Source organism: Coenobita brevimanus, chromosome 38 (assembly GCF_032717465.1).
Source record: "Coenobita brevimanus isolate Jiangsu-jjx chromosome 38, ASM3271746v2, whole genome shotgun sequence".
NCBI lineage: Eukaryota > Metazoa > Arthropoda > Malacostraca > Decapoda > Coenobitidae > Coenobita > Coenobita brevimanus.
The window spans coordinates 8,627,124-8,644,355 of record NC_136991.1 but is presented as its reverse complement, the minus strand read 5'-3'; the positions used below and the strand labels follow the sequence as shown (position 1 = coordinate 8,644,355).

The window sequence follows — 17,232 nt, the reverse complement described above, 5'->3', positions numbered from 1 at the left end:
ACCATTATCGCTTTCTCTTGAGTACTATATCCCCATTCATTTACTATATTTTCTCTTATGCTCTTCAGTCAGACTACATGTTTTTAATTTTATTCCAGTTAGTACCTGAAGATTTTCGTGCAGCTCTGGAGTCTCTCTCTCTCTCTCTCTCTCTCTCTCTCTCTCTCTCTCTCTCTCTCTCTCTCTCTCTCTCTCTCTCTCTCTCTCTCTCTCTCTCTCTCTCCACGAACTATACACCTCTGCCACTTTCCCTCTCCCTGCTCGAGGCCTTATTAACCCTCACGAGCACTCTCACGACACAATAATACTCTCCCCCACCCCCACTCTCATCGATACACCAAGAGATACGCTCCTCAGCTTCTGGCCAGAGGCCTTATCATAGTTTCAGCTTTGTGTGAGCAAGTGTATATATCGAACCCAGCCTACCTGAGTGCTCAACACATCCACCCTTAAATCTCTTCACGATTATGCTGTCTCTTATTTTATTTAGCACATGTTCATTAATTAATTAATTAACCTCTCACACTCTTTTCATATTCTCAACTTTTTCAAAGAACATTCGTATTACGCTTCAGATAATGGCTGTAAAATATTGGTAGATACTTCCAGCTTCATAAGCTAGGCACTTCTTCTTTAACAGGGCTGTAACCATGCGGAATAAATTGTTTGGACTGTAGTTGAATGGGACAAAATAACAACAAGCCAGTAGGTGACGATGACCAGCTCTAAGAGGACCAAGCTTTGTCAGCTACCGGAAGTGAGTTTCGGCATTGAAAAGTCACTCCTGTATGGCGGTACCGAAAGACAACATCCCATCCAATAATCATGGCTCTGGGTCAATAACCTTCGGATCTTTAGCATTTCGCGCTAGCCTAGTCGTGATTTTAGCCATTTTCCGCTGACGTGCATTTGATGACATTTGACCCCTGACGTAGCTGATATAGGTAAAGCATATACGAAGCACACTTGTAGTACTCACTAACGCCTATCAGCATGCGCTTCATTCGATTCCATCCACCCACAGTGGAGCTAGGGAACTTGAAATTCACAGAATGGCCAATCAAAGGTTCAACTTCTAGGTGACACTGCCAACGACTGGAAGTGAGTTTCGACATTATATGTCATTTTTACATGGAGGTGCTCCAGTGCAATATTCTACCCAAGAATCATGGCCCTGTCTTAATAATCTTCGGAGGCTTAGCATTTCGCGTGTGCATAGTAATTTTAGCTCTTTTCACTGTTTTTGCATGCGATGACCTTTGACTCCTGACCTGGCCAATGTAACACATAGGTTTAAAATAGAAAGTTGTAGTACTAGTCAATGTCTGTAAGCACGCAAAAGTTTCATTCAGTTCCACTGAGCCGCTGGGGAAGTAGGGGTGCATTTTTGAAATTCGTTACTGGTTGCTAGGGATGCTGAGGCTAACCCTCGCAGTGTTGCTACTCGAAAACTAGAGGAGAGAGAGGAAAATGGATGGAACACTTCCGATAGGGAATGACCTCAAGATTAAGCCTAAAGCAGTCAGAGATTACTACGCAAGTTGGTAATGCTTCTACTGCTCAAAAGGTGAAAATATGAAAAAAAAGGTTTTTCTGTCGTTGTCAAAACCTTGCGGACACAACTATGTCATAGGCTGGTCATTGTGTCTAAGTTTGGTGGGAATCGGCTGATTCTGAAGGGTAGAAGTGCCTGCCACAGGTGTAAGAAAGAAAGACCAGTAGAAAGAAACCATGCAAGAAAATGCAACTAACAATAAAAGCAACATGAGCTGGCAAATAAAAACATTAGAGAAAAAAAAATTGGATAAATATCTGGTTTCTAATTCTTAGCTCACCATCTTCAACAATGAATAATAAAAATTTATACAATTGATTATTTCTTCCTCTTATCCAGATCATGGAATATACAGCAACAAGGAAACACTTACTGGTACTTCCTCCTTACATAACTTATTTAGATGATGTACCATAGACTTTTTCATTGATTCTGTCCTAAGAAAATCCATGATACAGTGGCCTTTCTCACTTTTTCCTTCAGGTGAATGGTATGGTGAGTGAGTGGAGAAGGAAGTATTCTGCTCTTCCATACATGACTTTCACAAATAGATTGGTTACCTAGTAATGCACAACTAAATAACAAGCAGCCTCGAAAGGATCAATAGGGCACTTGCGTTTTTGCTTTCCTTTGTACTCTTTTGTACTCATTCCTCCTCACGCCCTCTGCTCAGACATCCTACATTTCCCTCATTTTCTCACATTTTCTCTCGAGTGTTTTTTCTTTTTCTTTTTTTCTTTCTGCTTTAATATTCGCTCCAGCTTCTCAGTTCGATGGCATCTTTTTGGTCTTATTCTACTTTGTACTAGGTCGAATTTCTTCACCTTAGGAAAACATTCTCTCTCTCTCTCTCTCTCTCTCTCTCTCTCTCTCTCTCTCTCTCTCTCTCTCTCTCTCTTTCATCGATATTATAATGATCCGATTTCTGTATGTTTGTTTGTTTGTTACCGTAACAACAAAAACGGCGTCAAGTTGCGCAATTTTTGTTACAGCAAGGCACTGTTAAGGTGTTCTAATTTGTAAACTAAAACAATTTCCAGTCCAATCGGCCACCGGCTCCAGAGACAGGACTCATTTCTGGCCATTTGCTTCAAATTTAGTATTTGCTTTTAGTGGAGAGGATGGATTCGTCCTTGGTCCAGAACTGAAAATACCAGCATAAGAGAAGAAAGAAGAGTGACGTATTTGTTCTATTATCACTCTCGCCTCTCCTTCCTCCCTCAATACACTGGTAAAATTGCATACTACAATGCTATACTACAATTTAGTATAATTGCAGACACTGCTATCCTGCCTCCCCCCCATCCTCTCTCTCTCTCTCTCTCTCTCTCTCTCTCTCACACACACACACACACACACACACACACACACACACACACACACACACACACACACGCACACACACACACACACACACACACACACACACACACACACACACACACACACACACACACACATTTTTCAACGGTTGTACCAGCAGCACAAAAATAAGGGAAAATTTCTTACCCCGTCTTGCTCACGGAATGAGTAGGCTAATGCAAATTTCTGTTACCGTTCGACTAAAAATAGGAACTGACATGACATCGAGGGGAGGTCGTCGAAGGCTGCCTTTAAACGCGTATAAATAAAAACACGCTTACCACATTTTACACACACACACACACACACACACACCCACACACACCTGATATCAACTGTCCCCTATCACCCAGCTCCATGGGCAATAACTACACATGCACATACACTAGCACACGCACACACATGCACTCGCAAATACACATTGTCATCTCTGTCTGCCTGTCTGTCTGTCTGTCTGTCTCTGTCTCTCTCTCTCTCTCTCTCTCTCTCTCTCTCTCTCTCTCTCTCTCTCTCTCTCTCTCTCAGTTCTTGGCAATTGACGGTCAGAATATTCTCTCGTGAATATGACCTTTTAATCTTAATTTCAGTGCTCATCATCCACTGCCCATGTACTCATCCTGGACTTAAACTTTGCTCTCGCACGCGCACACACACACACACACACACACACACACACACACACACACACACACACACACACACACACACAGTTCTCAGGCACTCAGTCTCACTCCCTGCCTCCCCCTATTCAGTCATTTGTCAGGGACCCTGGCCACGAACTCCGCTCCACGTCTGCTTCAGGCTTACTTATATAAATCATTCTTGACTGACATATTACTCACACATATTTCAACGCGCTGCTCTTTCACCATACATTTCAATTTCTCCACGCGTCGTTTTCACAACAGTGAGTACTACTTTTAAATCCTTAAATCATTTTCACGCTATTATCCTCCATGCTCATCTAATATAATACAGCATTAGCCGTGTGTGTGTGTGTGTGTGTGTGTGTGTGTGTGTGTGTGTGTGTGTGTGTGTGTGTGTGTGTGTGTGTGTTTTGGGCAGCCGAAACTACACATTCAAGTCGCACCAAAATTGGCACAAAAATCGCAAAAAAAATCGCTTATGTGAAAAAACTTGGTCCCATCACGATTGAAAAACTTTTACTAAATTTAATGAGCGATCACATTTTGACCAAAAAAAGAGCCGCTCCAGGCGCCCGGCATAGGATCTCCGTAGAATTTTTTGCCCACAGCTATAACTAAAATATATTATAGCAGCACGACAGCCATCCGCAAGAGCAAGTGCGAGGGTCCCGAAGGGCCCACGAGCACTTGTGTTAACACTATTTTCACTCCCTCACGCGCCTTCCTCATTGCTATACACTAATTCTCGTATTATCATATTTTGTTTTCATGCTTTCAACGTTATATGATACATAAATACAGAACTTTTTATCATTCAGTGCTGTACTAGATATATTAGAAGCAAGAAAGATGACAAACGAGTTCATTAGAACTACAGAATGATTAGGAAAAACTGGAGAAAGGCAAGACATCGAGAATACGTATGCGTTTTGTGTGTGTGTGTGTGTGTGTGTGTGTGTGTGTGTGTGTGTGTGTGTGTGTGTGTGTGTGTGTGTGTGTGTGTGTGTGTGTGTGTACCCTCTCCACACCTTTGTTACTAAATATACAGAGTCCATCAGCAAAGTATGTCGTTCTTTGGAGGGCAAATTCCTCAAGCAATTCCTACGCACAAAGTCTCTATCATAAAATGTCCAATTTTGCTTGGCTTGGTAGTTACAGTATGTTAAGATTATTCAGGTAGTTGTGGTAAAATTGCAGTTTCAGAGCTATAGGTTTTCTCCTTGTTCATTAACTATGAATTCTGAACACTTCCCACTGAACAAATGGGCCAAAGAGACACTGAATGAGTGATTACATGAATGAATGGTTTCAGCACAAACGTCAGAATCCATGGATATTGGTGATAAAACTCGAATACTGGCAGAAGAGCTTTAGTCTGGCAAGTTCAAAATCCTGCTGCCTTGCAACCCGGTTCCTTGATCGGATTCCTTCTGATTTTTACCTGTGGAGGCATTTAATGATGTTGATATACACATCAAAAGTGTAAACGATGCAGAAGCTGTTGCTATGTGTTCATGAACGTTGCCTGCAGATACTGCTCATCCCATAGAATATAAAAAGGGTTGTGCGGTCAACGGTGCTATTCGGTGAAGCATGCATTGTAGCAGGGGACGTAATTTTAACCGTAACCCCTGTAGCATAACATAAATGCCCTAACCGTGAGGTATAAGAGAGTATTGAAATAACATAACAATTTTGGAACTTAACTTCAAACAATTTATTCCAATTTCTGTCCTAAAACCATTCATGTAATCACTCGTTCAGTACCTCTTTGGCCCATTTGTTCAGCATAGAGCATTAAAAATTCATGGCTAACGACCGACATGGAAAGCTACAGTTCCATAACTCCAATTTTACCCGAACTGCCTGAGCATTTTTAACAAACTGCAACTACGAAACTAGGCAGTATTAGACATTTTTTCATGGAAACGTTTTGACCCAAAATTATTATTGGAATCAATCCTCCAAAGAATATGCTTTGCTGAAGGGAATATATATATATATATATATATATATATATATATATATATATATATATATATATATATATATATATATATATATATATATATATATTACTCCTGAAACATTCTACAGTCTCACTATATCTTTTGTTACTCTACAGACTAAACTCTGCCACCTGCGTAGTTGCACAAGCACACATTCACAAAATCACAAACACTATACATTTATTAGAAGGATATTCTTTACTGCATACATGCTAACACATCCACCACCTACTGAATCCACGATCCTCTCTCTCTCTCTCTCTGTCTCTCTCTGTCTCTCTCTCTCACTGATAAATCATGAGATACACGCTACAGCTTCCCCAAGCCCGAGGTCTTATCAAAGATTCAACGTTTTGTCATCGAGTTTATATAGATGCCCAGCCTACTTACTTGCTTTTACATCTACCGTTATACCCCATCAGCATGATGGAGTCTTTATTGTCTTTGTCTCTTTACCAGAAAACAAATTTATTTTTCTCAAGTTCACCATGTAATTTCAGGCATTCCATTCGTTTCATAAATTCTTCTCTGCTCACACCCTATATTCCCACATCCTCCCCCCCCACTTCCCTCGTTTTCACACCTCTCTCAGGACGTTAAATTATCACCTTCTCTCAAGATTTTTTTTTTTTTTTACTCGGTGGATACTTCTCTCTCTTAAGCTCTTCAGTGCAACGATGTCTCTTCATTTTGAATCTAGTTAGTGCATGACGACTTTGTTCAGCTTTGGAGTATTTCTGTCTGTCTGTCTGTCTCTGTCTGTCTGTCTGTCTGTCTGTCTCTCTCTCTCTCTCTCTCATATATATATAGATAGATAGATATATATATATATATATATATATATATATATATATATATATATATATATATATATATATATATATATATATATATATATAAAACAAATCGCCTCCACGTCGCCCTGTCGCCCGCCATTTCATTGCCCTGCTCCCAACTCACACACCCCTCTCTCATATACCTCTTCACTCCATCCCTCCATCTCATCCTTGGCCTCCCCCTCCCTCTCCCCCCTCCACCTCACCCACATACACTCTCCTCGTCAGTCTCTCACCCTCCATCCTCTCCGCATGGCCAAACCACCTCAATGTGTTCCTCCTAATGCTTCCTATCACATCCACATCCACACCACAACGCTCCTTTATATCCTCATTTGCCAGCCTGTCTCTCCATGTGACTCCACAGGCTCCTCTTAAATAACTCATTTCCACTGTTCTCACTCTTGACTTGTGTCCTTCCAACAACGACCAAGCTACACTTCCATACGTTAGAGTTGGTATCACAATACTATCATGTTGTAACTTTTTCACTTCCATGCTCACTTCCCTGTTTCTTATCACTGCTTTCAAGGAACCAGCAACCCTTCTTCCATGTCGTACCCTTTCAAGCACTTCACCCTCCAAACTTCCATCCTTACTAATCACACTGCCCAAGTACTTAAACGTACTCTCATTTTCCATTTCCTCACCATTCAACCTCACTGCACATTCACTGACTTCACCTCTCTCAAAGGCCATCACTTCACTCTCCCCTACACTCACCTTTAGATTCAGTTTCTTACACACTCTCCCAAACTCATCCACCAAGGCTAGCAGCTCCCCTTTGTCTTCACTTAACAACACAGTATCATCTGCAAACAACAGTACAGGGATTTCCAAACACTACCCTCTCTCACTGGGGCCACTCCAACATCGACTGCCCTACCTTGTATCTCTTTTATAACCCCATCCATGAACAGATTGAACAACCATGGAGACATGACACATCCCTGTATATATATATATATATATATATATATATATATATATATATATATATATATATATATATATATATATAAAACTTTGACAATATATGTATATATATATATATATATATATATATATATATATATATATATATATATAAAACTTTGACACACACACACACACACACACACACACACACACACACACACACACACACACACATAATTCTCACGCACTCAATCTCACTCCCTGCCTCTTTTCCTACTAAGTCAAATGTGATGGACCCAAGACACGCATTCTTCACGCCGGGTCTATTTCGGGTCCACTCAAGTTTTATAAATTATTCCACCATGCTCATACTTTATTCTCGTATTCTCTACTCATTTTTGTACATATCTGCAACACATTCCTATACTCTTATACTTCATTTTCACAATAGCACGTGCTAATTCAGACGTGCATACCATTTCCCACTACCACATTCCACATTCTATGCATATGGCTTCAAGCTCCATTCTCATACACAATGAATGTTCACTCTCCCATAATCTGTTTCCATCCATCCATCCATCATCCAATCCTACATTGCCCCATGAGGAGCGTAGGAGCCCGGGGCTAGGCAGTTGGTTCCGACATTTAAGATGAAAGTGACCAGCCTCACTCATCCCTGAATGGCATTACGTGAGCAGTCAACCTCAACCTTCCCTTGGATATAAACCTTCACCGGCTCAATCCGACTGGAGCGCAATAATTACTCACTAAACTACCAGGCGCCACAACTGGGTTATATGGTTACCACCCAGCGTAGTAAATGGTTTCCTGGTGTACAGGAAACCATTTGACTTGTCACTCAGTGTAGGGTCACCTACAAGCAGAAGGAAGAGGAAAGAATGAAGGAAAGAAAGACAGAAGAGGGAGTGTAAAGTCGCCCGTAGACAGAAGGACAAAGCAAGAATGAAGGAAAATAAGACAGAAGAGGGTGGAAGGAAAGAAGGATGGAGGAGAGGAAAGGGCAGACACCCGACAGCAGCACTACATCGAGTGAGTGGATGGTGAGCGCCCCCACCTACCACAGTCTATTTCCATATTTTCACTATTATCACACATTTTCTCTTTCAATTTTCGTACATCATCAGTTAATATTACAAAAAACCCCAAAATAATGGAAGGGAGTAGTTAAAACCTGCAGCAACATATGCAATGTATGAGAAATGTGTGTGTGTGTGTGTGTGTGTGTGTGTGTGTGTGTGTGTGTGTGTGTGTGTGTGTGTGTGTGTGTGTGTGTGTGTGTGTGTGTGTGTGTGTGTGTGTGTGTGTGTGTGTGTGTGTGTGTGTGTGCGTGCGCGCGCGCGCCTGCTTTTTCAGTTGTTATACTAAGAATACCACCAAACATTTTTTTAATGTACCTACTCATTTTACAAGCTCATCATACCAGTCTTAAATAACACTACTCGACAAGAATATCAGTTCAGAGACAAAAGTGGGTATCCCAAGGCAATAACGTGGCGCTGATTTCAAACACAATGCTCATTTTGCTCTAGCACGTACAGTTTTTATGGACTCACTACCCTCACACGCATCCCTACAGTACTGTGGTCCTTATTTTCACCGCTTTATTCGCGCTCTTTATACGCCTTTATGTATGTGCAGTGTATAATATACACCACATACAATGTCAATTGTCTACATCCACTATCTAAACTCAAAAGCGTGTCTTAATTCATTATACTTAATATAACTTTTACATCAGATTTATGGGTTGACAATGCCTCTGGGATGTGTGAATAATTCTAATGCTTTCTCTTGTATAATTGGAAGTTTCACTCCAAAGAAGCAGAAACGGAAGATCACGTCCCTTATAAAGACAGATTATCTACATTAATTTGGCTTTAAGATTGGCGATCAAGACAAACGATGGGAGCTCCATATCTGTTGCGTGACTTGTTCCAACCCTCTTCGCCATAGAGATAGGAGTAGGTAGAGGCGGCATAAGGGATTAACCACGGGTAGGTCAGAGTGAAGCCGACAGACCTGACTCGACCAACATGGCGGCGACCCCTTTGACAGCTGTCTGACTTGGTTCCGCTGACCAGGCGCGAGTGTTTTCTTAGTTGCAAACAGAAAAAATGAGGAAGAAAGTAGGTTATGAATGGAAGGAGAAAAGAAAGTAGTTAATGAATGAAAAAAAAGGAAGCATTTAAGAACATATGGTAAAATGAAGGATGGAAGACAGATGATTTAAAATAATATACATCAGCACATTATGAAAAAAGTTTATATCTATTATTCTATATAATATTCAGCTTGACATTACTAACTCCAGTCATATACATAATGTACACTTACAAATTATAATTCACTCTAAAGATACTCACCGGTGAAATGTAATGGATGGGTCAGATTTCTTATCTCCTCTTTCTTTACACCCAAATGTGGCACAGGTGGTGGGCATTTTTGGAGTCTTAGGTTATTTGATGGTGAGTTACAACTTAGGACAGAACGTCTCACACCCACAGCTGAACTACAACTAAAACCAGAGACAGAATGAAGTCTACTTTGTTTCTGGCATTCTCCCTGAAGAATACCAGGTGGACACACAGCTGGAGGTATTAAAGGCTTAATAATCTCATGGCCACACCCACGGAGGTAGGATTAGGACTGTTACCTCTATGGGCACAGCCATAGAGGTAGGAGTGCACAGCAATCTTCTTCGTCAAGTAGGTGTTGCCGTGACCTCTTGACTTGACCAATATGGCCGTTTGACAGTTCTCTGGCTTCACCGGAGCCTTCTCACGCCGACTCTACGCTAATCCTACCTCTATGCTCTTCGCTAATGGCTAGCAGGAAGGAAAACAGGGATGCCTTTCTCAGTTCCCATGGTGTGGAGGGAACCTAGTGACCACACAACAGACAGCTACTCTTGCATGACAAATGTTGTGGGATTTTATTCAAAAAACAAAACAGCATTGTTTATCTAAATCTACCCTCGGCAATAAGACCTGTCGATCACACGGAAGACCTTCCCATTCAAAAGCCACCAACAAATAAATGCGTATGCCAGACTTCAGAATATAAGGATGAAGATGGAGAGGAATTTGGAGCAGCTGCCCCTGATTCTGACTTCGAATGTCAACCATCTGGCAAAGTACCCCATCTAGTCACCCAAGGCGACCTTAACGATCTTGTACTTGACCTAAATTTATCAAAACAAGAGTTAGAACCACTCGCTTCGAGGGAAAAAAGGGAACTTGTTGCATCCAGACACAAAGGTGAGAGTTTCAGGAAGCGGCAACAAAATTTGGAACGTTTTTTTTCACGTCAGACGGAGGAGTATGCTACTGTAGCTATATTGCAGGTCTCTTCGAAGCCTTGGGAAGGATTCTTGATCCTGATGCATGGCAACTTTTTACTGACTCCAGCAAATCAGGTCTGATGGCTGTACTCCTCCACAAAGGGAACATGTTACCCAATATACCACTTGTTTTAGCTCCTGATATGAAGGAGACATACGAATCGATGCAAAAACTCCTCGTTTTGACTGCGTACGACCAGTTCCGATGAAAAACCTGCAGCAATTTGAAAGTGGTATTCATTCTGCTTGGACTAAAAGGTTTCACGAAATACTGTTGCTTCCTGAGCTTATGGGACAGCCGTGATGTGCAGCAGCACTACATCCATCTCGAGCAGCCTCCCCGAAGTTCCTACGAACGAACGAAAGAGTGGAACGAACCACTCGTCCATGCGGAAGATATACTTCCGCTTCTTCACATCAAGTTTGGCTTGATGAAAAACTTAGCCAATGCCTTGGATAAGAAAGGTGCAGGCTTTGCACACCTGAAGAAAGTCTTCACTAAGATTAGCGACGCCAAACTGAAGGAAGGCATTTTCACTGGCTCACACATTCGTTGCCTGATGAAAGACAGTCAGTTTGATGCAACCCTCGATGCAGACGAACTTGGGCTTGGAGGTCTCTTAAGATTATTTGTCAAGGTTTTCTGGGTACCCATCGCTGTGAAGATTAGGTTGAAATTGTTGAATAGCTTCTGGTTGCGTACCACGAACTTGGATGCCGCATGTCCCTTAAAATCCATTTTCTTCACTTCCATTTCGGGCTTTTTCCAAAAAACTTGGGTGATGTTAGTGATGAACAGGGTAAGCGTTTTCACCAGGTTACTGCAGTAATGGAACAAAGATACCAAGGTAGAGCTGGCGCTGGTATGATGGAGGACTATCGTTGGGTGCTGACACGAAAAATCGATGTAGAGTACAAAAAGAAATCATCAAAAACGGTACTATAAGTAACTGTATTCACGGCGAAATTTACATACAGCGATGGAATAATGTACTTTACTTTGTTTATGCGTATTACTTTTACACCCCCTTTATATTGCTTGATTTAAAAAAATACTCTCTTAACACCTTCAGCAAGATAAACGTGTCTTTATAGTATATTCTTGCTGATAACACCCTATTTCATTGTAATTTGTAGAGCCACTGGCACTGAAGGAGTTGATAATATCTGTATGTAACCTGTCCAGTGTGATAACATCGGAATGCACCCTTTCGTTAGATAACATCTGAATGTAACCTTTCCACTTTGATAACATCTGTATGTAACCTGTCCAGTATGATAACATCGGAATGTAACCTTTCCAGTTTGATAACATCGGAATGTAATCTTTCCAATTTGAAAACAGTACAGTAATCTTTCCATGCTGATAACATCTGTAGGTAACCTTTCCAGTCTGAAAGCATCTGTATGTTTGTTAATAGAAGGGAGACGGAACCAAAGCCTAGGAGCCCGCAAATTGTTCTCGGCATAACCAGGCGATAGCAGCATATTGATTTCTGACTAGTGGAAGAAAAATTTCAAGGCTAAATTTCGGACAATCTGTGCGTGACAGAGAAAAAGCCGCCATACCTGTACTCAGCACAGTCAGTTCAACCCAAATCACCCATTCTCATTTCTGAGCTAGATAAAAAGTTGAAATTTGTCGAGTAGTGTAATTTATGAACTCATACACTGTAAGTCTACACGATCCCCTTTCCTATCTTCCTCAAACTCTAGGCTCTGATTCAACTTACAAATACACTCAAACATTAAATCACTCAAATTCTAAATTTACTAGAAATACTCACTTTCACACACACACACACACACACACACACACACACACACACACAATCCCATTCTACCACTTTCTCGGTCCAAGAGAGATCATCTCTCTCTCTCTCTCTCTCTCTCTCTCTCTCTCTCTCTCTCTCTCTCGCTTGCTCGAGGCCTTATCAAAGCTCACTGGCACACTCGCTACACATACTAATAATCCCACCACCTACATTACATACCAGCCACTCTCTCTCTCTCTCTCTCTCTCTTACACACACACACACACACACACACACTATATATATATATATATATATATATATATATATATATATATATATATATATATATATATATATATATATATATATATAATATAATTAATTGCCTAGCTATCTGTTCATCTTTCTCCCCCTTTATATATATATTAAGATAGACAGATAGATAGATAGAGAGATAGATAGACAGATAGATAATTTTGTGTGTGCGTGTGTGTGTGTGTGTGTGTGTGTGTGTGTGTGTGTGTGTGTGTGTGTGTGTGTGTGTGTGTGTGTGTGTGTGTGTGTGTGTGTGTGTGTGTGTGTGTGTGTGTGTGTGTGTGTGTGTGTGTGTGTGTGTGTGTGTGTGTGTAAGGTATGACCGAATCGATGAAGTGGTCAGCTTTCCCAGCAGACCCGAGTCCGATTCCTCACTGTGGCAGGGGGCAGCTTAAGAACTCGAATTTCGTCAAAACAGTGTGCGCTGATCTACCATAAGACCCATCGACGTGTAAAAGCACCCCCGTTAATACCAGCAGGTGACTCTTGTAAAATACGGCCGTATCATATGTTCAATATTGACGGTGGATATTAGTGCCGATGTGCCTACATGTGAATGTGTATTGTACGTAAGAGCACTGCTGTGGCTAAGGGACTGGGCTACTGAAACCTCTGCCCAGAGTTGGACACTTGAAGGACGCTTAAAGGTTTGTTCGTAGGGATCATAAAAGTGTAAGTCTCTCTGCCCGTGTAAAGCTATTTAACAGTCTCTCTCTCTCTCTCTCTCTCTCTATTTCAGCGACACATCAAGAGACATATACATCTCCCCGCCTGAGGCATTATCAAAGCTTAAGCCTGGCGTCATCAAGTTTATATATAGATCTCTCTCACCTACCCACTTGCTAAACATATTCAGCCTAAAATCTCTTCAGTACGATTGTGTTTTTTACCTTTTCCTTAATACCACTGGACAATCTTATTTAATTCACATTTTGTTGATGAGTTACTCTCTCACACATTGTTCGATACCTTTAATCCTCGTATTCTCTCACCCTTTGCTCTCACATCGTCCATTCCGCTCACTTTCTCCACCCTCCCAGGCACTAACATTATCGTCTGATATTAAATTATTCTCTCTCTCTCTCTCTCTCTCTCTCTCTCTCTCTCTCTCTCTCTCTCTCTCTCTCTCTCTCTCTCTCTCTCTCTCTCTCTCTCTCTCTCTCTCTCTCTCTCTCTCTCTCATTCCCACGTCTTATACCATTTCAGCGACCCGTCCATACCATATGGTTGCTTTCGTGGGCGTGAGTTTTGTTTCACTGGAACCCATACATGCCACTTTTATTTGATCTAGTGATACAGCACTCCTGGTCATACCCGCCCGTGCCAGTACGCATTTGATGATGACGGGATCTAACGCACAGCTCCCCTTCATCTTTCTCAGTTTTCTGCAACTAGCACACAGTATAACTCAATTTGCCTTACATTCAAATGTCTCTTCCACACCTTAGGTATAGCTCCTTTCATCTTCGTTGCTTATCACTTCATGTCTACAAATCAGGCACAACTCTTTCATCTTTCTTCTTTCCTTCACATGTTATACAGTTCACCATTCCCACTCGATTTTTTTTTTCATTCACTTATAGTAAATTTGGCGGACACTTGCTCCACTTTCCCTCCTCTACACCTATCTTCCTTTATTTTCAATCTCACTTACTTTCTCTTTTGTTCTCCTTCCATCAGTCTTACTCCCAAAATGTCTTTCATCTTCCCCCCCCATTCCCACAATGTACCTACAGAATTCTTATTTCTTACACACATTTCCTCCCTGCCCTCTACACTCCTCCCTTCCCAATATGCTTCTTTATACTTTCCACATGCTCTTCACCTCTCATCCACTTCTACTTCTCCATCTCTCCTTACATCGTCCTTTCCTCTGATAATACCTTTCATCCATTCCGTACCTCAGTAAGACACCTCTGCTTTGCGTGCTCCGCATTCACAATCTTCCTTTCATCAGTGTACTCAGTCCATCACTACCTTTACTGCTCACATTCCTCGCACCCTCCCTCATCCCACTTCCACCCTCACCCTCTCCCGTCACCCCCCAGCACTTACATTTCACGGAGACCTGCTCTGGCGCCACCTGCTCTGCCTTGGGTGTGTGTGTACGCATGATGAGTGAGGTTGCATGTCCGCGTCCCCTGGCGTGACTGGCGTACATGTAGAGCAAGTAGTCTCGCCCCGGGGCCAGAGAGGTCAGGTTGAAGCGAGGCTCTGTGTTGTTGTACCGACCCACCACCTTACCACCCTCCCGCACCTGAATAATACAGCAGTTATTATATATGTCCAGTGGTCGTTCATACTTTACCATCTTGTAATACCTGACTTACATATTAACAGCCGTTATAATTCTTATAAAACCTCTCCTGTCACACATGTCCTGCTCATTAACATGTACCTTATTTATTACGTTGCCGATTACTCGCATCTGCAGCACAAACCAAATATCGAACGTGCTTGCTTACCACAGCACTTGCCACATCTGCCCTCCTCATTATATCACTCATCACATCGGTCATGCTTCGTATCAACCGTTTCCCTATTTATTATTGTCACATTACCACATGTGGGGAGGTGTATGGTATGTAGGAGGACTACTGGGCCTTGAGAGCAGGCTGTGAAGCCTATGCTCAGAGTCGGACACAAAAAAAAAAAAAAAACTTCGTACCTGACGCATACACCAAATATCACACTTATCCTGCTTATTAACACCTGTCTTACTACTAAACACCTGTCTGTCCTACTAATAAACAATTGTATTGTCAGACTTGTCATCTTAGTATCACACATGTTTGACTAATATGCACCTGTTCTTTTCCTACCTATTCTGCTAACAATAGTATCTGTTCTGCTTTTCATCACACCTGACTTGCTAATTAAAACTATTTGCTGCTGCTCTAACACATATATACACGTATACCGTACACCCTCTTGTAACACCCGTCTTGCTTATTTTAACACCCAACCACCTTATCACCTGTCTTGCTTATCATAATACCTTACACTTTTCCTGTACATTGCAATACCTTTACTGTTTACTACAATGCCCCCCTCCAGTGCCTACTGTTTGCACCAATTATCACACCTATTTGGCTTATTAAAATAAAGCTGTTGCTTATCGTACTACGGGTCCCGTTTATCATAGCTATTTGCCTGTTATTGATCAGACTTGGCCTGGTTTAACTAACATCTATCTTGTTCATCATAACGCTCCTACTGCTCACATCTTGCTCTCTAGTACTTAATTAAATTCATATATTCTTTGTTTCTAGAGTGTTCACTAATATTGTCTGAAAATACCATCTGCATGGAATAACATGTTTTCTATATTTTGTTCATAATATTACGCATAACAGTTGTAACCCACATGTGTAGATTAACATCATCCTATCTAAACTCTACTTACTATTGTCTCCGTTTCCCCAGCACACACCACCAGCCATTCTATATCAATTAATGGACACAATATCCGCTTTAACACAGCTGTTCTCGTGTCCCCCCCCCCCGTCCCATTAATAATACTAATACCCCACCAATACCGTACACTCCCACACATTAGTCCAGCTTTGATCTCTATAAGCTGATAGTAACTACTCCTCTTACATCAAATTAAATTAATTAGACACGGAACTGTTTGATAATTAATCAGTACCTTCACTGGGAGAACGCCATTTGTAATCTATTCTTCCTAATTCCAAATTGCTAGATATGGTTTACTGAAGAGCAGACTTTTCACACTACAGGGGTTACATAGGGCCTTCAGTAACCCCTTCACTACTAGGGGGCTCTCTTAAAATCTGGTATAATTGTGTAGCAGATGCAAGATTAAAATGAAAACTACGTCCTCGGTATGAGAGACTAGTAATACTAATACACTTTACAACCCAGAGGCAATAATCAAGCTCTGATCTCTATAATCTGCTATTGAATTACCCCAATTACATCAAACGACATCAATACTACTTCGAAATACATAGCTGTTATTACCCAGCAAGAAACACTGATCTCAGCAACAGCTTAATTGCAGTAATTGTGGTAGGGGGGAGGGAGCTCACCATCCACTCACTCGATGTAGTGCTGCTCTCGGGTGTATGCCCTTTCCTCTCCTCCATCCTTCTTTCCTTCCGTCCTCTTCTGTCTTCCTTTCCTTCATTCTTTCCTCATCCTTCTGCCTAAGGGTGACTTTACACTCCTTCTTCTGTCATTCTTTCCTTCATTCTTTCCTCTTCGGTCTGCCCGTGGGTGACTCTACACTGAGTGACAAACCAAATGGTTTCCTGTACACCAGGAAACCATTTACTACGCTGGGTGGTAACCATATAACCAAATCATGGCGTTGGTGGTTAAGTGGGTAATTATGGCGCTCCATTTGGATTGAGCCGGTGAAGGTTTATATCCAAGGGATGGTTGGGGTTTATTGATCACGTAATGCCACTCAGGGATGAGTGAGGCTGGTTACTCTCATGTCA

The 17,232-nt window shown here is 41.5% G+C and overlaps 1 protein-coding gene across 1 annotated transcript in view; it reads right to left on the bottom strand.

Annotated features, from left to right (window-relative positions):
* The window catches only part of LOC145396499 (uncharacterized), a 484,164-nt gene that overhangs the window by 23,493 nt on the left and 443,439 nt on the right, over positions 1-17,232 (bottom strand). Inside the window, exon 13 of the mRNA XM_080269868.1 lies at positions 14,819-15,020. Within this exon, the coding sequence (XP_080125994.1) occupies positions 14,819-15,020 (202 nt within the window). The remainder of the gene's footprint in view (positions 1-14,818; positions 15,021-17,232) is intronic.